General features: G+C 37.9%; 4 protein-coding genes across 10 annotated transcripts; 2 read left to right on the forward strand and 2 right to left on the reverse strand.

The window, feature by feature from the left end:
* The first annotated feature begins 1,887 nt into the window (after positions 1 to 1,887).
* LOC110753051 (Chaperone DnaJ-domain superfamily protein) lies at positions 1,888 to 7,044 on the forward strand. Of its 3 annotated transcripts, XM_021953855.2 has the most exons (5): positions 1,894 to 2,642; positions 3,411 to 4,301; positions 4,818 to 4,903; positions 5,374 to 5,514; positions 6,102 to 7,044. In XM_021953855.2, exons 1-5 carry the CDS (start codon positions 2,322 to 2,324, stop codon positions 6,247 to 6,249), a joined length of 1,587 nt encoding a protein of 528 aa, XP_021809547.2. In that variant the 5' UTR covers positions 1,894 to 2,321; the 3' UTR covers positions 6,250 to 7,044. The 3 variants fall into 3 exon arrangements, 2 of the variants coding, with proteins under 2 accessions (XP_021809548.2, XP_021809547.2); XR_002526101.2 differs by lacking the exon at positions 6,102 to 7,044 and having other exon boundaries at positions 1,888 to 2,642; positions 4,818 to 4,961; positions 5,374 to 5,513; XM_021953856.2 differs by lacking the exon at positions 5,374 to 5,514 and having other exon boundaries at positions 1,888 to 2,642.
* A 155-nt stretch (positions 7,045 to 7,199) lies between these two features.
* On the reverse strand, positions 7,200 to 11,207 carry CGLD27 (DUF1230 family protein (DUF1230)). Its single transcript, XM_021953857.2, has 7 exons — positions 10,820 to 11,207; positions 10,137 to 10,289; positions 9,756 to 9,833; positions 9,227 to 9,322; positions 8,161 to 8,196; positions 7,755 to 7,936; positions 7,200 to 7,660 (listed from the first exon to the last, which is right to left on the reverse strand). The coding sequence occupies exons 1-7, from the start codon at positions 11,051 to 11,053 to the stop codon at positions 7,498 to 7,500; spliced, it is 942 nt and encodes a 313-aa protein (XP_021809549.2). The 5' UTR covers positions 11,054 to 11,207; the 3' UTR covers positions 7,200 to 7,497.
* A 1,287-nt stretch (positions 11,208 to 12,494) lies between these two features.
* LOC110753045 (putative prolyl 4-hydroxylase 9) lies at positions 12,495 to 15,973 on the forward strand. Of its 2 annotated transcripts, none has more exons than XM_088254005.1 (8): positions 12,495 to 13,009; positions 13,128 to 13,238; positions 13,370 to 13,527; positions 13,753 to 13,870; positions 14,568 to 14,663; positions 15,224 to 15,289; positions 15,365 to 15,484; positions 15,670 to 15,973. In XM_088254005.1, the coding sequence occupies exons 1-8, from the start codon at positions 12,875 to 12,877 to the stop codon at positions 15,754 to 15,756; spliced, it is 891 nt and encodes a 296-aa protein (XP_088110131.1). In that variant the 5' UTR covers positions 12,495 to 12,874; the 3' UTR covers positions 15,757 to 15,973. The 2 variants fall into 2 exon arrangements, with proteins under 2 accessions (XP_088110131.1, XP_021809533.2); XM_021953841.2 differs by having other exon boundaries at positions 12,500 to 13,009; positions 13,768 to 13,870.
* Positions 15,974 to 16,734: 761 nt separating this feature from the next.
* On the reverse strand, positions 16,735 to 20,865 carry LOC110753047 (Major facilitator superfamily protein). Of its 4 annotated transcripts, none has more exons than XR_002526099.2 (10): positions 20,274 to 20,864; positions 19,927 to 20,071; positions 19,662 to 19,830; positions 19,248 to 19,506; positions 18,491 to 18,579; positions 18,083 to 18,265; positions 17,896 to 17,981; positions 17,685 to 17,769; positions 17,230 to 17,480; positions 16,735 to 17,129 (listed from the first exon to the last, which is right to left on the reverse strand). XR_002526099.2 is itself a non-coding variant. In XM_021953844.2 (10 exons), exons 1-9 carry the CDS (start codon positions 20,509 to 20,511, stop codon positions 17,346 to 17,348), a joined length of 1,389 nt encoding a protein of 462 aa, XP_021809536.2. In that variant the 5' UTR covers positions 20,512 to 20,865; the 3' UTR covers positions 16,735 to 17,021; positions 17,307 to 17,345. The 4 variants fall into 4 exon arrangements, 2 of the variants coding, with proteins under 2 accessions (XP_021809536.2, XP_021809535.2); XR_002526100.2 differs by having other exon boundaries at positions 16,735 to 17,021; positions 20,274 to 20,863; XM_021953844.2 differs by having other exon boundaries at positions 16,735 to 17,021; positions 17,307 to 17,480; positions 20,274 to 20,865.
* Positions 20,866 to 21,050: the final 185 nt, after the last annotated feature.

A 21,050-nucleotide genomic window follows, 5' to 3' on the forward strand; every position in this document is an offset into this window, starting at 1 on the left:
GAAAATTGAAGAAAAAAAAAAACCACTTACAAAACCATGCCTCTTCCTCTTTCTATCCTCCTTCCCCAATCCATAAACCTCCATTAATGACACAAGCTGTGAGAGAGAGGGTTTGTTGAGAGAGAGAGAAGAAAGCTATTTTTGGTTTCCGAGAAAAATAATGGAAAGAGAAGAAAGAAGTGGGAGAGTTGAGAGAGAGAAGAAAGCCATGTTTGGTTTCAGAGAAAAATAATGAAAAGAGAAGAAAGACAGTGGGAGAGTTGGGGGAATGGGGAGGAAGAGAAGAAAGAGAAGGAGAAAAAAGAAAAACAAAAGAAGAAATATATAAATTTACAAAAATGCCCATGAGCTTAACGGATTAACAGGTATTCGCAAATTTACACGACATGACCCGTTAGCTTAACGAGTGGCTAACGGGTCAACACGATATCAACACAACACAATAACTCGAACCAAAATGCTAAAATTTTCTTGCAAATTCGTGTCGTGTTAATGGGTCATTGACTTAATCAATCCCCGCGTTGGGTTGGATCAAAAACTTGGGCCGAGGTTTCAATTTACGGCCTTTGGGCCTTATGGGCCTAGCCAAGTCATACCTATTTGTGGGGCCGAAGGGGAAAAATTAGGAGTCCGATTTTCCTGTTACCAAAGTTCCTGTGCCCCCATGTTTCCTCCTTACTTTTGTGGCATGTGGCACACAACTTAACAGGAGTTTAACTCTGTTAACTCTCTTTTACCATTTTTTTTCTTTAATTAAAATAATTAAAATATATTATATTAGAAAACATGTTTGACAAAAAAAATTTGCAGGCCGCTTCATCTTCTACGCTACACTTCAACCCCTACATCTTCTCTGCACTGCAAAACGCAGCCACTTCATCTTCTCCACTCTACAAAACTCAGCCCCTGCATAAGGTTTATTTTTCTAGTTCGCTCGTCGGCTGATGGTTCATCAAGTTAGCACGCTCTGCTCTTCATGTTTTTTTCTTCTGCTTTTTGATTGCTGGTTTTTTAGCATCGTATGCAAAATTCAGCCGCTTCATCTTGGGTATATAATTATCAAATGAATTGCGTAATGGGTATATAATTACCAAAACTCAGCCCCTACATATATTTCGCTCGTTGACCACTGATTCGTAAGGTAAGCCTACTTCATAATTTTCCCCCCCTTTTTGGTTGCTAGTGTTGGAGCCATCGCACAAGAAGCTTTTAAATGATTAATTTGCGATAATTATATACCCATTATGCAATTCATTTGGTTTCAATATTTTTTTTTCCAAAAAAGAGAAGGAAGAAGGTTGATTTGGCTGAAGCATACCTCCACCATTTTGGTTGATTAGAAGTTAATTCCCATCTTGCCTTTTAAATTGATCTTATTTTCAAGCTGTCTCTGGACACTTGGCTACAAAGTCATCACAAGATTGAAACCAAATGAATTTGGTTCAAATGAATGGCATATTTGGGTATATGATTGTTGCAAGTTATATATTTATAAGTTTTTCATACGATGCTCGAAAACCAGCAATCAAAAAGCAGAAGAAAAAAACATGAAGAGCAGAGTGTGCTTTCCTGATGAACCAACAGCCAACAAGCGAACTAGAAAAACAACAGGGCTGAGTTTTGTGGAGCAGAGAAAATGAAGTGGCTGAGTTTTGCAATGCAGAGAAGATGTAGGGGTTGAAAAGTGTAGCGTAGAAGATGAAACGTGTTTTCTAATATAGCATATTTTAATTGTTTTAATTAAAGAAAAAAATGATAAAAGGAGAATTAACAGAGTTAACTCTTGTTAAGTTGTGTGCCACATGTCACAAAAGTAAGGAAGAAACATGGGGCACATGAACTTTGGTAACGGGAAAACCGGACTCAAAACTTAGGGTATAAACACATTCCCGTAGCCACCCATCCACCACCCTCGATCAACCCGCAAATAAGTTACAAAGTAATCCCAGCGGACCAACCCCACCCCTTCTCCCCCTAATTGGAGTGAGTGACTGGAGATATGAACAACAAAAAACACAGAAAAAGAGAGGAGAACATGGGAGCGAGTTCTTTAAAAATGTCACCAATGATAATCGTTGAAGAAGAAATCATAAAAGAAAATTGAAATTAGAATCCATGCAACTCTGGTGCCACGTGTTAAGACCGGACCATTCACTTCCTCTAACGAACGCGCAGCGAGCGGCACCTGTCAACTTCCATACACTCCTCAGTCTCAGTGTGCCTCCCCAAACCTCACCTTCACTGTTCGTCGCTCAATGTTTCAGCTGCTCCACCATTTCCAAAATTTCCAAAATTCCCCAATAAACAAGTAAAATTAAAAAATGGCTTCTCATCCCGGAGATTTGCTTCGCCGTCTTCCATTTCCTCTGCTCTCAATTCGACCAAATCAAAGGTGTTATCTCTTATTTCTCTTCAATCAGAGTACTGGAACTCGGTGGTTCAGTAGCAGAACCGAGTCAAATCGGGCCGAGTTCACCTCAGAGAACGCCTATGAGGTCTTAGGCGTTTCAGAAACCAGCTCATTTGCCGAAATCAAAGCGTCTTTCCACAAATTGGCGAAACAGACTCATCCGGACCTCGCCGAGTCCACGAACGATTCCGATGCTTCTCGCAGATTCGTGCAAATCCTCGCCGCCTATGAGGTTGTCTTCAATTATCTGATTTTAATTATTCGATTTTAAACTCATTTTCATCTACTTTTTTGGTTATGATGAATGAACATTACATGGTTTGGGAAGTGATTATACTTAAATTTTCATTCAAAAGAAAAAAAAGTCTTGAAGTTTATAATTGGATTAGTGAAAAAGGAATTGGGGTTTGTATTATAGCTAGATTAAAAAACTTAAGCTTGGGAGAACTTTATTGCTTGGATTCTTAGAAGAACAAATAGGATGTTTACTGCAGTTTCCGTGTACCAACTGACACTGCAGCTTATCTGTGGCATGCTGCGGGTATCACATTAGTCTGTGTAGGCTGTAGGAAATGTACCATATAAATTGCCACTTCAGTTTGTTTTGTAAGAAAGAATAAAACTTTTGGTATCTCTACCATTAAAATGGAAGAGGCTACAAATAGAAAATTGACCTCGTTTTCCCTCCACCAAAAGAAAAAAGTCTCTTAGCAAACAAAGGGACAGACAAAAATGAAATTATTCAATTTATCCTTTCTTTCCTAAACAGCTCGTGCTGTAGTCTAAAGCAATGGAACAATGAAGGAAAATATGGTCAATACCCTCAGCATCTTCTTTGCACATGATGCACTAATAAAGTGATACAAACAATAGGCCTTCTTCTTTGAATAAGATCGTAGGTATTTACCCTTCTATGAGCAATCATCCAAAGAGGAATTTACAAATTACAAGGCAAATACAGGTATTCTGACCTGACTGCACAATCGATAATGGATTGCAGATTCTTTCAGATTGTGAAAAGAGGGCCCATTATGACAGGGACCTGTTATCTCAGAGAAATTTTATGCAGAAACATTCTGGGTGCGGCATGACATTGCACATGTACAAGCGTCATCTAACTACATATAAGCGGATGGAAGTTGTTGAATGGTTGAAGTGGTATAGACTTGCTATAAATGATGTGCTGTCAGAGAGGAAGGTGGTTGTTGGAACAGGTTATTTTGATGTTCTTGAGGGAGATTTTTATTCAGCTGTACGTGCGGCGTACTATGGCCCTCTAATTGAGTCTATGGACCTTCTTCCTGACTGCTTTGAAGCTGAAGAGAGATCTGTGTGTGAAACTCCAGAGGTGCTGCATTTGGTTTCAGGCCGTGATCTTTTTGGGATGGTCTGCCTGGTCAATATAGTTCCAGAGTTATCATCTTACAGCAATAAGAAATTAAGTTATTCCACATCTGCGGGTTTGGGGATTTGTCAATCTGTTCAGGACTTGAGCATCTGCATGAACTCTGGTGGTGTTGATGATGCTGGAAATGCTCATGTGCGAACCTGGGATGTTACAGATGAAACATCAGATGCATATAAAGATTTAGAATTGCATATATCTGGGAGGGTGGTTGCTACAGCCACCAGAGCCCCTCCAAAAAGCTACTCTGATGGGATGCAGAATGAAGAGTCTGATCACATTCATGTATATCTGAGCTCTAATGAAAATCCTGTCCATACCAGCGAAGGGTTTACTGAAGATTCTTTTTCAGGTGCTGCCGTTGGATCAAGGATTCTAATGGGAACTATAACCGGATTAGGGACTAGCTCAGAAGAAGGGTCTTGCCTTGTCTACAATAGCAGTGGTACCAAAACCCATGTGATTATGAAGCATAGAACATTGCTGGTTTGTAAACCTGGTTTTCTTAAGTTCTTATGCCCTTTGGCTTTCATCCTTATTGATACAATTTCTTGCTTAAAGTTTATATATTGTCATATTTGATTAGAGGGAAAATCTGCAGGTTTCAGATTCTGCATGATCCTCCTCAATTTCTTGTATATACCAGTGGTGCATATTCTAAGATGTACTTGCACTGACATATGATCGTCAATAGTTCTTTAAACTAAAACGGATTTGGTGTTAGAGATGGTTACTTTTTCTCATATTGCCTGCATAAATATTATATTTTGACATGACTTTTATTCTAGGGGGTTCATTTTGTACAAATGCATATCATTGCATGAAGCATCTTGTTAAGAACCATTATTGGTCACCATAACTGCCAGCCTGAAATTTTGTTATTGTCTGTGTCATATATCTGTTTGTGTGATTCTAATTATATTTGCCTTAGAGGTGCTTTATAATATATAGACTATTTTCAAATTAGTTATTCTTATATTTATACTTTTAACATTTGTACAGGTGAAACACATGTTTTGGTATGAATTGGGAGAAAAGGTTTCTGTTTGTGAGTGTAGATGCAGTAGAGCCCGGTTACCACCAAGCAAGTAAGCTGCGACATCCGTATGAAAGCTTCACTTTAATTTCAGTAACGGATTCATTCTGGTACTTTATTTTCATGTAAATATGCCTCCATGTTATTTCTTCATTGCAAGAGCATGCTATGGCTTTGTCATGCGTAATTTCTTTCTCTTCATAATTGTGTGTTAAATTTAATAGTTTTGGCATCACCAGACAATTGTTTGTAATGTTTATCAAAGCATGCAAAAATTTTGCTACCATTGTTATTCTTTATGTGCTTCCTTTTGTTCTTCTTCAGTTTACTTAGATTAGAGTAATGTGATATCACTTTCATAGTTATAAATCTACTTCTCTGTTCTCAAGTGAGACTGCTTTACGTAAGCTACCCAAAAAATTGTTGGTTAGAGTAATCCTGTTAGTCCTATGTATATCATATGAAATTAGTCCAACATATTGTATCATTAAATAGTTTTCATAACTTAGCTTATGCGAACAGATTTTGGCTGTTTGAGCCTCGCTGTGGCATGCATGATATAGGTGGTTGGTATATTGAAACATTTGGCAGAGATAAGAAAGGCCGGATGTTGCCATCACAACGGTATTGGGATGGCTTTGATGCAGGCAAACAATTTGAACAGTAAGTAGGTCGTGTGCTTTGAGGTTGAGCTCTTTTTCATCATTCACAGTTTTTCTCAACTCTAGTGTTTAATTACTTTACTAAATAGAACAGGAATTTTAATTTTGAACTTGTTTTGCATTTATGTTCAATTTGTATGAATTATATTAACTTATACTGTAAATTTAATGAGTTTGGAACACATCGCGTTTGATGTTCGGTTCTAAGCATAATAATTCATTACGAATTAATTCAATGAATTAAATTGCAAATGAGTTGAACCCTTTTTCCATCTGGTTCCAAACTGTGTGTTAAGAGTTGAAAAAAAATAAAATGAGATCTGGTGAATCTTATAATGGCTTGAAAAATGTGTTCAAAGTGAAACCTCAGAATTTATTTTCAAATTTAGTGTTTTTATTTTTTATTAAAATTTTCTTTTTGTGTTTCTTGTCAAATGCCAGCATTATGATTAATGGTGTTGTCTTTACATGTTTATTATTTTCAGGGAGCTCTTTTGTATATTATCCCTCTATTAGTCCATTATGACTTTAATTGGTGCTTTAATACCTTTTGAAATACACTTACTATCCGTTTTATGGTATGTGCAGGAGACTCCATCCTGCAATGTATCTTCTTGCTCTTGCATATAGAACTTTGGATCTTGAAGATGCAAAAAGAAGGAAAAGTGCATTCAGGGATGTTGTTGACAAACGGATTTTTAAAATTCTCAATTGGTGCAAAAGACTTGTTTATTAGGTATATTAGTTGGGGAACTACACACCATGGGTTCTACAGCTCTCTTGCATGCTAAATGCCTCTTTTCTGAGATCCAAGGATTCATCGTTGATTTTGCTTTGCTCTAATCAGGGTGTCAGATTGCTTACACATCTGCAATTAGTGCAAAAGCAATGATCCTGTATCCTGTTATTAGTTTTCACCATGATGATAGCATACAGTTGAAGGTCAATTGTCTAGTGTTTGCGGAACTTTTTTGGGAGAGATATCCTTTGGGGCTCTCATACACTATAATTTGGTGTAGCAATTAGCATTCATGATCACAAATGGCTCTTCGCATCTTTTTGAAGTACAGCTATTTAGAGCTTGCAATTGGTGCTACAAACTTGTTTGTAAGGGATATTGCTTGTGGCTTCACACTAATTTGGCTGAGCTATCTGCCGTGGTAGAATGCTTGATTTCTGACATCAGAGGCTCTGTTGTTGATTTCTTGCAAACCTCACTAATCAAGGTTGTTTGGATACCAAGTATGGCTGGCAGTGATTGGTGTTGAAGAAGATGACTTTTCATCCTGCTATCAAGACTTGTAAAGATTATCATTTAGATATTTAGGACTGTCTAGTTGTTCCTTCAGGAAGTTCATTTGGCAAAAAGCGTTGAGGTGGTAGTAGATAATGTGGAAGCAAACCAATGGTATTTTGATATGTCTCACATAGCTATGATATATATATTCCTCGTTTTTAATTTTACATGGTTCCCCATGTTTATCATGTATAGTTACTATCTTCTTTGAAAAGTTGGTAATTTTTCCTCTTCCATTAATTGCATAATGTACAGCAAAGTAGTAAATCAGACATGATGTGCTCAATTTTTGACACATCACCTTATATATGCGTGTGCGTTCTACCTCATTTCCTTCTTTCATGCTTTGTTTATCTCTGATTTTCTAATAATTTGTTCTACTAATATAATGAGATAGAACCTTACATTTTTGCTGTTTAAACAAATTACAGAGCATAGTTATAGAGAAAATTCTATTTGTCAAATGCTTTTACAGAATCTGTTTTATAAAATTAGGTGGTGACTAAGGTGGCATGCCACCATATCACGCTACCCACTCCCTCCCCCCATGTATTTGCCAGTGCTAGTGGATTTTCCTTAATGGATATTGCATTGCTATGCAGGTCACTACTTTAGTTTGTAAAACAATTTTGTATATTATGATATGGAATTTCATATGAATTGTTCTTTTCCTTTGTCTTTTGCCCATCACTTAAGTAGATCCTCCCATTTGCAGTACTGCCCACCAGCTAATGCACGATAAAACCTATCTCTGCAGTAGACTGGTCTTCCATCAGCAGCCTCAGCAGCGGCTGCTGCTAGATCATCATCAGACCTCACGTCCGTAGGCAATTTTAGCAACTCCTCTTTTCTGCAAGATTAAGTAACATTGGAGAACAAAGTAGAAAAAAACTTATTTGTAAATAATTGACCAGAGGGTTGCAATCTCTATTTATCTATAAAACCTTATGTTGAACTTTGTGCTGATCTTTGAGGCGGAAACATTTGATGAGTTATCTTTTATGCCAAATGTGGTGTGAATGAAATCCTCCACCGGTGTAGCAAAGATAAACAGCAACACTCCTGTGACAAGTAATGCCCCTGTTCCAACTAGAGTCTGTTTCAGCAATTTGATGACGGGTTTAACCTGCTTGCATAAATTTTCAATTTTTCACATGAATCTCATAATTCTAATGATGAAGTTTATACATGGCAGCTCACATCTTTTGTAGTGCCTTGAAAACTAAGGTGTGTGCATCTGTGCATTTTGTTTTTCTTCCACCTCAAAATAACTTTGTTTAGCATGCATCCATCCTTCTCTGGGATGTATTTTGATATTTGGCATACATTTCAAGTTCCAGTTGCTAGTACCTTGTAAGAGCCCAATAGTCTATCACGAGCCAAGACCTACAGGAAAAAATTTAGGTGTTAGTTTTCAGTGGTGAAACCTTACACATAGATGGTTCCTGCATTAATCTGTATGGGTAATAGAGGGAAGGCGAAGGTTGATCTCATGCCCTCCTGTACCATATTCATTCTGACTGTTCACTCAACCGGACAACTCCAAGAATAAGCTGATCTTGACTTATGGTAGCAAAACTCTTAACTATGGGAAACTCTTATTTGTTTTTTTCTGAGTCTCAAATTAAGATCAGATTCACTTAGGTATGCTGCTATCATTTATTCAGTGGTTGGCCACAAGATGAAATGGTCCGCCATAGCAACGGGGTAACAAGAATTGTGACATGACAGGTATTGTGGAAATACTTACCTATTCTTATTTTAGTATAAGTACTCTCTTTTACTTGACGTTTATTTCTCTTAGTAATCAAATGATGAAATTCATTAGGATCATCATGCTTTGTTGATATCTACCTAAATTATGGGTTGCCACAGGCCTAGATGGTTTTACATGTTTTTTCTTTCTGTTCAATTGGATGTGTTTTTACCTTGATAGATTTCATTCCCATTATGTAGGACACGGACCCTGATTTTTTTAATTGTTTAAATTTCTTAGTGTACCAGTTTTAGATACATTCAGATTTTCACCTTCTCTGATAACCATACTTAGTTAATATCTCATAAATTATTCTCCATGACATGCATTTGCACATATACACCACACATATATACACAGTTGACTATCAGAAACCTTGTTTCAGTATTAAGCTCTAATGATATGCTACAAATTCGTTTCCACAGCATAATCATAATTTCGAGGTTTTGATGTAGAGATGCAATATATGCATAAACATCAAGCCTCATGTGATTAGTAAATTCCTTTGAATGAATTTTATCATTTACTGATTATTCTACTTAGCCTGTTTCAGTTGAATACTTGAATAAGATGTGATTGAACTTGGAAGGCTAACTTGTCCAGGACGATTTCATCCTTGTTTCTTATTAACTGAGAAAGGATGAGGTTAAGGGTGCTAACCTCAGGTGGCTTTACCCACATTTGTCCATCATACCAGCCACTCTCTTCGTAAGGTATGACTGCTGATAGTAGTCGATCACCAACATAACTCCATCCCTGCAATAGGAATGATAATATGGTTTACTTGCTTTAAAAATTCTACATCAAGAGGTGTATCAAACAAATATCAAGCATGAAAATTGCTTGGAAGTAACATTCATTCGATTAAAAGATTAAGTTTTTTTTTTTTTTTTTTTCCCATTGCTATTATTTTTGGGAGTGCCGTGCATTTGTTTCATGGAATCCTTACATACTGGGGAACCTGTACATTAAACAAGTATGTTCTCTTGTATTTGGGACTGGAAACAAATAATATATATTGTGACCAGTAGAATTTAGTCCATTATTGTCAGTATCATAACAGACCATGCAGTGGTTTTCCTATCGAATATTGTAGTTTTGGCTATGAGCTTTTGCTAGTGCTCAATGTCAAACTTCCACGCATGCACTCCAGTAGTGATTATAAGAAGAAGTAAGCTGAAAATAGTACCAGATAAATTCTTAAGACGATCAACGATACAACAAAAAGAGTTCCAGTTCCAGCAGCTAGCGCAAATTTTAGAGGATCCTGCAAGGTTGGAACAACTGGAGTAAGGACAAATGAAATACCTCTTGCTGGTGCTGATATGTGCTTCTTGTTTAACTTTTTTAGTAATATGCCAGTGGTTCTGTGTGTGATTTTGCTGACCGTTTGAGTATAGTCTTAGACATTTGGAAGCACGAGATACATTTCTCTTCTAGTTTCAGAAAGACGTGTTGGTCCCGAGACATTAATTTTATTTATTTTTTTCTGTACACTACTACTCTACATAAAGTATCTGGCCATATCCGCATATTTTTTATTTTGACTTTAAAACGTTCAATATCTTACCCTTGATGGATTAAAGCTTGCAGCTGCAATAGGCACTCCTAGAGTTGTGAAAGTTACCAACCACAAACCTCCAAGACGAAGGAGGAAAGGCCCAGGTCCCAGTTCGCCCCACGAGTATAAAACTCCGTCCTTCAGAGATGAGTACTCATTCACCTAACCAAAAAACTGTAAGTATGAATTTTCATGGCATATTGCTTACAAGAAATAATGCGGGGGAATCTGTTTGAATCTGATTCCCTTTCCCTTTTCTATTCATTTTCTTTTTGGGCCAATTGCTGGGGTGCATAATAAGGGATGGCCCTGACTTTCCCTCAAAACCTCCTCTTACCCTTCTGGGATTCGAACACCTTTTCAATCCCATGACTTAAAGTGGGCATAGGTACTACTTGGCCATAAGAGCCGTTGTTTCCATAGCTTATGAAGCATTTCACTCACTACTCATGATGCCTAATTTTCCTTGTTATTTCTTTTATATTTTCTGATTCATTTAAGAAAACTGAAAAACTAGATTTGTTGTCACAAGGTTTCTTCAAGAGGGGTAGTGATTATTACCAACTGGACCCTAGCTAAAGACAACGGATCCTGCTGAAATCTCATTCAATGGATAAGTTCATCTAATTTGTGTCGACCGATGAAGAAATGGGATTGCTTGCGGAAGGTATACAGAGAAAGTGAAAACATACCGGCCTTTGTTCATAAGGAACCTCGATTTCTGACCCGGGATCCCAACTCTGGCCACGGAAACCGCTCGTTTCCCCGCCTGCCTCATCTTTCAAGGCTTTTACAGAAACCCCCTTGGGTAGCCTTCGAGTACTGCGGTATTGGATCAGCCATGAGCTGGAGCTGCTACCAACCTTCACTAACTTGACTTGTGGAGGACTGTAAAGCGGAGAGCAATATACATCTGCCCGGAGCATCTATTTCCCCAAGTTGAACTGAACCAAGCGCAGTTTAGGTGTACTCTGAATTTCTCTGTTCAACTGGCATGAAGTTGGGGAAAGAGATGAGTGAGGTTTCAGCTCTCTAGTTAAAAGACATGGCTGTGTTTTTTCAAGGACCATGCATTATTTACGTGGAGGAAAACAACTGATCAGAATTATATTTGTAATTTACTTGCAAGGAAAGGGTTTGTTTGGAGGGTGACCCAAGCCAGGTGGACAAAATGTGTGATAAGCAAGGACTTGTATTTCATGGGTGGGCCCACTCAATTGGACATGTGTGCAAGCCTCTTCTTTGTGTGCGTACTTTTGGACCGTCAATTATGTAGGCTTGTAATTTAGATTTCCCAAAGAGTAATGCTATTAGGGGCCTTCGGAGATTTGTTATTTTATTTTATTTTGTTTTGTTTTGTGTGTGTGTGTGTGGAAACAGAGTGTTGGGGGTGTTGATTGTGCAAATGCAATGTGGAATTCGTTACCTTCCACGCAGTTTTGTGTGCAATCCTCATGCTCATGGGACCAAAGTCCGGACCCAACCGAGGGAGAAAAACCAGGGAGTCTGCAGTAAAAAAAAAAATAATTATCAAAATCTACCCAAATATAAAAGGCTGTGTCGACCAACTACCAACAGGAGTTGGTCCAAGTGGAAGGGGCTTGTATCCTTTAAATAAGAGGTCCTGGGTTCGATCTCAGGCGCTTGCGAATAGAGTAGACTTTGTTGGGAGAGGTTCTCGCTTTGCGCCCGACAGTACCTCGAGGGTTAGTCCCCGCAATCACGCGGGGGATATCTTGGTTTTCACCCAAAAAAAAAAAAAAAAGGCTGTGTCTAAAGGTAAAAGATACGTTTATTTGTTTCGGTCAATAGGTAAAAGACACATTTGTCACAGTAAAAAGTGAAAAAAGAAAATCCACGAACGATGAGTACGGCAAAGAATTGAGAGAATATGATGCGACCCCAGTGACACTTAGGCTACCTTTGATCTTTTGTGGGTAATATCTTAGGCCAAGAGTTATTTCTTTCATCATACCCTTTTTCGTCATGTCATTTTCTTATTGATTTCCTCCTCTTTGGCCATGGTTTTTCAATATTCACCGTCTAAAAGATTGTAACTTTTCTCTCACTCTCTCTCTCTGTGGAAAGTCTTAAAAAGTTGTGTAGAATGGTATTTAGTGCCATCTTTTCAGGAGTAGAAAAGATTGGGGGTTCTATTTCTAGTTGGAATAATGAAGGATGATACTTGACCTTTTTCAGAACAAATGAGAATAATCACAATGGAGAAGGTAGAATTTGAATTTACAAAGCGAAAGTTTAAAAAAGAAAAAGAAAAAAGTAGAGTTGTAAAACCATGAAAGCCAAAGGACCACCTTGGGAAGAATCTATTAACCCACTTTGTCAGAGACACAATGCTGTGGGTTATGACTTTGGATTTGAGCACTTTGCAAAACAGGGAAATTTACTCCCCCGACCAAATATATTCGTTGTACCCATTGGATTCCAAATCCTTTTAAGCTTGACTACACCCCCAGTAATTTGGTTCCAAAAATCTCAATCTTCTTTTTTCGGTCAGATTACAAAAATCTCAGTAGTTTTACGCGAACTCCCGCCGTGCTGTGCGCGCAATTAGAATTTAGAACACGCTTGTTTACAGTCTTGACAAAGACTCTGCAATTAAGTCTTTGATCGACTGTCGTTTGTCAAACGCAAAACAAAAGCACAAAAATTTACAGACGAGAGAGCAAGTAGAAGCCACCATTCACACCACCATTGCCACCTGCATTTGAAGACAAATTGAAATTACAATGAGAGCCAAAAGCGGGAAAGGGAATTGGAGCTCCAAGTTCAAGTTGAAGTCCAAACTTGGGTTACCAACCACTTTCATCTTATGCTCCTTCTTCTTCCTCGCTGGCTTCTACAGCTCCTCTCTCCTCTCTCAGGCAAAGTTTTCATTTTTCCTTTTATGGGTTTTTTTGTTTTTGATCAAGAACTTTAGTGGGTTTTTCAGTTTTTCAAAAATAATTCATTTAACATTTTTCAAATTTTGATTTTTGGCAGGATGTGGGTGGTGGTGATAATAGGCTGAGAACGAGACTGTTGGAAACAGAGTATACTTCGATGCCTTATGGAGAGACCGGTGACGATTCTTTAACTTCCATTCCCTTTCAGGTTTCGGTTGTCGACTTTTCTTTGTGACGATTCTTTAAACAGTTTGATCAATTTAGGGTTGTATGAGTTTTGTGGGATCAAAGATTGAATTTTTATTAGCTTACAAGAAAAAGGGCATATGAACTGCGTAGGTCTTGAGTTGGTATCCGCGTGCACTATATTTTCCTAATTTTGCAACTGCGGAGCAATGTGAAAGCATAATCGGTATGGCCAAGCCAAGCCTTAAACCATCAACTTTGGCTTTGCGAGAGGGTGAGACAGAGGAGAACACGAAGGATATACGAACAAGGTACACAAACTTAATATTTTGTTAGTACTTGTTATGCATACCATTTTTACTCTTGCACCAAAGTTTTGAAGACTGCCTTGTTAGTGAAATATTATGAGTGTTGATACAAGCTGAGAAATACTAGCATCTGATGATTTTATATTTAGAGGAATAAATCTAACGGGTCCAAATGTGAATAGTTTTCTTAATATGAGTGATTACAGATCCCACAAACCATGCTTACAGTGTCTTTTCAAGCAGTTCTGGCATGTTTCTTTCCGCTTCTGATGATAAATCTGGGACTCTGGATGTAATTGAGGAAAAGATTGCAAGAGCAACAATGCTTCCCAGGACCTATGGAGAGGTACTATTTAGTGTACAGTTTAGAGCTTATTATCATCATCCTCATCATATCTCTCTATACAAAATCATAATGCCTAGTCATGTTTCGTTCTAAGCAATGCTCGTGGAAGTTTTTCTTCTGTCCAAGATGACAGCATCAAATAAAAAATTTCTCTTGTTGCCAAAGTAATTTTATTCCTTAAAATTATAAATGAGAATGCCTGCAATCACAAACTGTGGTAGGAAGGGTGAATGGAGTTGGGGGAAGGAGGGTTGTCGGAAAATCCTCAGTCAGTTCATGGCAGAATAACGAACCCAGCTGTTTACTAACTTCTTGGAAATTTCTTTCTTGTGCCTAAGAAATCGGAAGTGTGCTGTGCATATAGTTAACTTTATGTATTTGATGTTCCATTTCTTGTTGGCAAAAAATTTTCTCAGCATGGGTCCGAGCCGTGGAAAAGTTCTTTTTTTGGTAGTGTTGACAAGACTGTTATATGAGTATTTAAATGTTAGGTACCGCTGCTTGATGGGTTGTTTATGTTAATTTGCCAAGTAATGATGGGACACTTGATGTTGTAATCATAGTGAAGATATTCTTTCATGCCTATGTGTTTCTGTTATGCAAAAGCTAAATCTGCTTTACTTGTTTTATGAATTAGTTAACCTTTTATTTCAGGCCAATTTGTAAAATTGTCTGAGCTGAGGATATCATGTTTCAGGCTTTCAACATCTTACGCTATGAGATCGGGCAGAAGTATAATTCTCATTACGATGCATTCCACCCTGATCAATATGGTCCACAGAAGAGCCAAAGGGTACATCTTCAATATAAAACATGAGTTTCATTTGGTCATTATTTGTTTTCTATTTTTGGCTTGTGTATCACAGAAACCCTTGCACACCCACTCCCCAGAGTGCACATTTTAGGAAATAAAACCAGGCAAAGATAAACCTCAATATTTTATTTCCTACACTTGTACAACATTTATACTTGGGTTGGAGAGCACAGGTGGTCATTCTGTATCACCTTAAAGATATATGGCATGGGAGTATTACCAGGATAAATTCTATTGACTTCTTGAAACCAAATAGATGTGTGTGCTTTCATGTCTGAAGTCGCAGATAGATGTTCTGCGCTCATCCACTTGACCAGTTCAAACAAATTCTAGAAATTTATTAATGATTACATGTTCAAATCAAATAATAATATGCTAATAGCGGAAGTTAAGTTGCATCCAGGAGTGGTCATTAAACCATCTTCTAAGATTAAACACTAATAGTAACCATAACAAGTTGTAGATCTGATAGAATCATAATGTTTATTTTCCAAAAGGTTTTAAAGAATGCTTACATTAGTCTTATTTGATCTTTGTAGGTTGCATCATTCTTGTTGTATTTAACTGATGTTGAAGAAGGTGGTGAAACCATGTTTCCTTATGAGGTGAGTTGAACACCTCTGCTTTTCTCATCACCCTTTTGGTTTGTCCATTGTTCATCATCCTTTTTTGATCTGCAGAATGGCTCAAACATGGATGGAAACTATGATTTTCGGGAATGTGTTGGTTTGAAAGTGAAGCCACGCAAAGGGGATGGACTTTTATTTTATTCATTGATCCCAAATGGTACAATTGATATGGTTAGTTGCTTCCCAGTATCATTCTTATTATCATCATTTCAAGAAGTATTGATGAGAAAGAAAGAACGTTTTTCTTAGCATTTCTCGTGAAATTTATCCTGTATGAGGTATCTCATTCCTTGTAAGAGAAGTTTGTTTATTTTGTTCCATTCTAATTTAATTATTGGCTGGATGCGCCTCTGCAGTTATCGATACATGGGAGCTGTCCTGTAATTGAAGGGGAAAAATGGGTGGCTACAAAGTGGATCAGGGATCAAGAACAAGAGGATTAGTTGTAGTTGTCTAGAGTGTCATTGTGCAGTGCTCAAATTTTGATCCACACCTGAGCATTAGCACACACCAACCCCCTCGGAGGGGGTCGTTTGAGAATGAGCCTTCTTTTTCTTCTATGATCGAAGTTTCAATAAATTTTCATCGTGTCAATATCTCATGTCGCATCTAGCAATTCAATTAAATAAATGAAGAAAGGTTCCATCTGTTGCAATGCAAGATATGTGAAGTGTAGCTAAGAACCTTTGCATAATGGTGCAAGAAGCTGTAATTGCATGCCTTAGTCCATTTCCATCATGAGTCCAATAATTTCTTTAGTAATGCCCTCAAAACCAGAAAGAAAAAGAACTCGAAACTTTCTACGTTCGTATCTAAATCTCTTTGGTTTTCAAGCTAACTTTTTGACACAAAATTAACGTGATGAGAAAGAAGAGTAAATAAAAGCCACGGTCAAAGTGTTCAGAGTGTTTTTCATGACATGCTTTCACACAACTCAAGAGTCAAGTTGGCTAAACAAGCCATCACGAAGTTGTTAAGAAAAAGGCCCTGCAAACACAAGTTTATGGCACATTGATTTCGTGGCAGATAACCACAAAAGCCTACAAAGTACTCACACCTCTTCTCCCTCTTTGCTGTCTTTTCCTTTTATTCCCTCTCATTTCTCCTCGTTCTTCGGGAACTTGGGCAAAGGAAATCCATAAGAAGCTAATAAAAGTGAGGGTGGGGAAAGGTGTCAGAGGAGAAAGAAGCAAATTTGAGGATGAAAGAACAAATACAACAAGAAGCAATCGAGGTTCTGGCAAACGTCATTGTTCTCTCGGTCTTCATAGCTTCTGTTTGTATATCTCTTCTCTGTCACCCTGTTTGTGCTCAGAAATTTATAACAGATGAAAACGAGGTAGCTATTTTTTCTTTACTCGTCTTGGGTTTGAGTCATATTTGAAAGAAACTCCTCACTAAAGCGAAACATGCACATTGGATTTACAGGACAACTATGAACCTTTTTTTTATTCACCGATCCAATCATCAAAGAAATCTGGCAATAATTTTGACATTTCCATTCTGTTCCACATATTTAAGTACAATTTTTGCCAAACTAAACTGCTAATTGTGTCAGTTCAGTGCAAAACTTACAAACAAATCTTCAAAATGAGGATCACAAAAACTTGCAGTTCTCGCCTCTACTGCTGAGGTCTAAATCCCTAAACTGTGCAGAGGGCTGATGGTAAACATGTAAATCCCATCTTCTCCTGCCTAACCACCAGACCTGCCCAGAAAGTTAAGATGTTCAGATGGGTTTGGCAACTTGAATTGAACTCGGTGACAAGGAACCGATAACTGGTTTCTGTCTTGCACATAGTCATTCAGTTGATTCCTAAGGAATACACAAGACCATATCAATCCAATTTTTTGCAACTTACAACATATTGTTGTTTTTTCAGTATTTATGTCCCCATACTTCTATAGTCGCATACCTCAGGTGGAATTCAGAGGCACAGAAATTCTTTGAAACACTCATTTCTGCTAGTCATTAATGATCTCCAGGACTCACCAACTCAGCCAATAAGCTCGCTGATGGTTTGGTATAAAATCAGAGTTTATGCCAGTTGTGATATGGTTGCTTCCCCCATCGCTTCAAGACGTGCATGCAACCAGCTGCTGTGAATAGTCCAAGGGCAGCAAACGCTATGATTGTTGAGTTCCCAATGTTATTGTAGTATTTTCCCTGCATCAATAACACGGTAGCAAGAAAAGTCAGTGGATGGATGTTTAATCAATAAATCTCATGGTGGAATCTACCAGTCCAATTATGACCCCTTTTTACTGTGGCTGCTCTCCACCACTGGTGGCACACATCAATTTCACTGGGCAGGGAGTTTCTTAATCATATGTTTTCTATGTTGAAGTAATCCTGGGAAGAAACACTTACTTGCACCAGAAAAAGCAGAATTGCTGCATTTGCTGGGGCTTGAGAAAGGCTTATCATCCCCCCACGCAGTGCATTAGGCACATACCTGTGAACACCAAATAGAAGCAGGAAAACCATCAAATTAAAATCCACGTAACAAAAGTTGAACCTGAGGCATAATATTTAGAGGAGACATTAGCGGACAAAAAGACAGAATACTCGTTCGATTTACATTGTCCTCAATCTGGCTAGTGAAGGAAAAATCATGCCAAGACCGGCATGAAATATGCAAAATAATGTCACTAATACTCCAATTTCCTGCATATCACCAATTAAACATTTAAACTTTGGAACCACTATCATTAAACATAACTGATGATCATATTTCTTATATTTCCATTTACAGAAGACATCTTTACCTGATAATCATACGCTGTTATAGACAATACAAGCCCCATTATAATGAATGCATATACTAGGCAATCCTCAGTTCTCAGGGATGACAGTCCACTAACGAGCCATGGAAATATTGTGCTTCCAAGCATTCTTGAGCCCAAAAAACATGGATATATCAACCCTAGGTGCACTTCTCGTCCATCAGCCTAAAATCACATATTTATTAAAAATTGATGGAAGAAATTGAAACTATGATATCTAAGGTTCAATAACTTTAAACCCCTCTTTTAAATTTACTCAGGAATAAGAAAGAATTCTTTGTTGAGTGCAAAAAACAAATCCCATTAACATAAAGTTTCAAGTAGTTCAGATATTAACCATGGTACCTTTCACTTCGCTAAACATTTTGCTTTAAATTATAGAAACCATACCACTATAGTAGGGGCCCATAGTATCCAGAAGACTGCTACAGAGAAGTGAAGGCAAGCCTGTGCCCACACCAAAAGCCATATTCTTTTATCTGCCAACCATATAAAGTTTCAACGGTAAGAATACACACCAAACGTATAGTTAAAGCTTACACCTACAGTAGCTCACACCATGATTTGCAAAGCATTATGCAAAAGAGCAGCTAAATCATGCTAGCACAGCATCTTTAAATAATCAATCCTCTAAACTGCAAATAATAAGTTGCTGAAAAAGTGAAGATTAAAAACCAACACTCCCACCTAAAAAGTGAAGATTAAAAAACAACACTCCCACCTAAAAAGTGTGAAAATTATCTTCAAGGTACTCAGCTCGTTAAAGGAAAGATGACATAAGTGATTTAGCTAATCAAGAACATTATAGAAATGGAAAAAATTACTCTCCTGGATCAGAGGATTGATGGCATGTTGATCATATTGGGGCAAACAGATACAGTTGAGTATCATAGGAGGCAAATAGCAACAAGCAAATGAATGAAGTGCAAAGCAATAAGAGTTTGATCCTCAAGAACAAAATTTTACACAAATTCGAAGCATCTGCCTTTGACGGAATTAACATGCTTCACTATATCTGGAACTACAGTCTCACTCGAGCTCATTTAACTGATTCATTTTCATACTGAATGTATTCAAGCAGTATAGTTCATTTAAGTAAACGAACAAGAAAAGTAGATAATTTTTTTCAAACGAATGCAACTCTTACCACCAAAAATATATGTAGAGAAAGACGCCCTATACTCCTTAAGAGCTACTTTCTGTGGGGTTTCTGTCCATCCTCTGAGAAGACAAACCAAGGCAATTATTGCCAAGAAGATGGCTGCAGTGGAATGAGATGCCATGTTTTTGTCCACATTATTACCAATGAGCCAATTTGAAAGCACCTGGCTTCCAATGAGAGATGCGGACTCAAAGAAACTCATCAACCAAAAAGTCTCACTCAACATATCTTGCCTGTGCCCTTGCTGCAAACATAAATGTTTTCATCATAATTAGCACTATAGCTAGTCCAACAAATTGCTTGTGTACAAAAGTCTATATATGAGTCACTCCCATTTCTAGACTAAGTGATGTTTCTACGTGCAAACCAAGTCTGAAATAATTGGCACTTCTGAACAACCTCTTCGTGTTGAACTACCATCCACGTCTCGAAACTGAATGAAAAAATCGAAGCTGCGAGAGACAAACAAATGCTCGCAGCCAAAACACTCGGCTGATCAATAATTCTCTTCCACAAGCCAAGAAAGAGGTGTAGAATGCAAAAGAGGAAACAAACTTTCTTTGGACCTCTACACAAATTACAAAAAAAAGGAAATCAATTAAGGTTTAGCATTGAGCATTGGAAAAACGAACAAGAAGCAAGACTGGCCTGAAAATGCACTTACATTAAATCGGAAAGTACGCCTAAGAAGGAACCAATTAAAAGAGAAGCTGCAAATCCAACACAGAGAGAAAACATCATTTGCTCTCTGCTTAAACCGTAGTAAGCTAACTCAAACTCACCAAATACAGACCACAGTCCCTCCATCACTGACAGCAAAAAGTCATAAGAACCCCATCAGTGATCCAAACCAAATAGCTAAATTAAGATTAAAATGCGATTCTGCTTGATTTATGACAAAATGTAAGTACAAAAACTTAAACGGAAGCTGAACTAAAACTTAAAAGAGCAAAAATAACAAAAGAAAAGAAGATCTATCCGGAAGGAAATACGAGACGACGTCGTACAGACCTGAGGCGAGAGAATAGATAAGAAGGAAGTTCCTCTGGAAGCGGAGAGAGGAGGCGGTGGGGGAGATTCCATGGTCGAAGAGCGACGGAGCTTTGCTGGAGCTGCTGCTGCTGCCAGTGCTGCTGTACTTGTTTGAAGCATAAGGGAAGGCGAGGATGGAGAAGAGAGAGGCGAAGAAGATGAATATGTAAAGGCCAGGATTTGGCTCCCAAACAGAGCTCTCAATCACCACCCCCATTTGAATATTGCTTTTATTCGAATCAATCAGAATGAGAAGCTTCGGATCTCAGGGATTGGAACCAGTTTTCTTGAGGCATTGGTGCAGATTTGAACCAGTTCGAATTCGGGCTTGAGATCTCAATGGATTGGAATTTGGAGATGATTTGAAACGTCGACGTTCATTAATGGAATTGGGGTCTGCCGATAACTGCAAGTCTGTGAGTCTCTGACACAGTGCAACTATTTTCTCTCTGCAGCATACTACTGTAGCGGACAATCCAAACGTCGTCGTATTGAGTATGTTCGATTATCCTACGTGACTTCAACTCAAAGAAACGACCGCTCGATTCGCGAGCCTTCTGTTCATAACGATTTTATTTTTATTTTTAATCTAAACTTTATCAGAAGTTTGTATACATATAAAACTCGCAAAGTGGCAATGGATTTGTAGTTATAGCATAGGAGGTCTTCTATTCGTATCTCCTTCCCCAATATCTCTTGTAAAAATTTTAGTTCGTCTTATTAGATGAATCAATTTGTAAATGAGTGGTGACGACG

This window comes from Prunus avium, chromosome 6, assembly GCF_965620075.1.
Source record: "Prunus avium chromosome 6, drPruAviu1.hap1.1, whole genome shotgun sequence".
NCBI classification, from domain to species: domain Eukaryota; kingdom Viridiplantae; phylum Streptophyta; class Magnoliopsida; order Rosales; family Rosaceae; genus Prunus; species Prunus avium.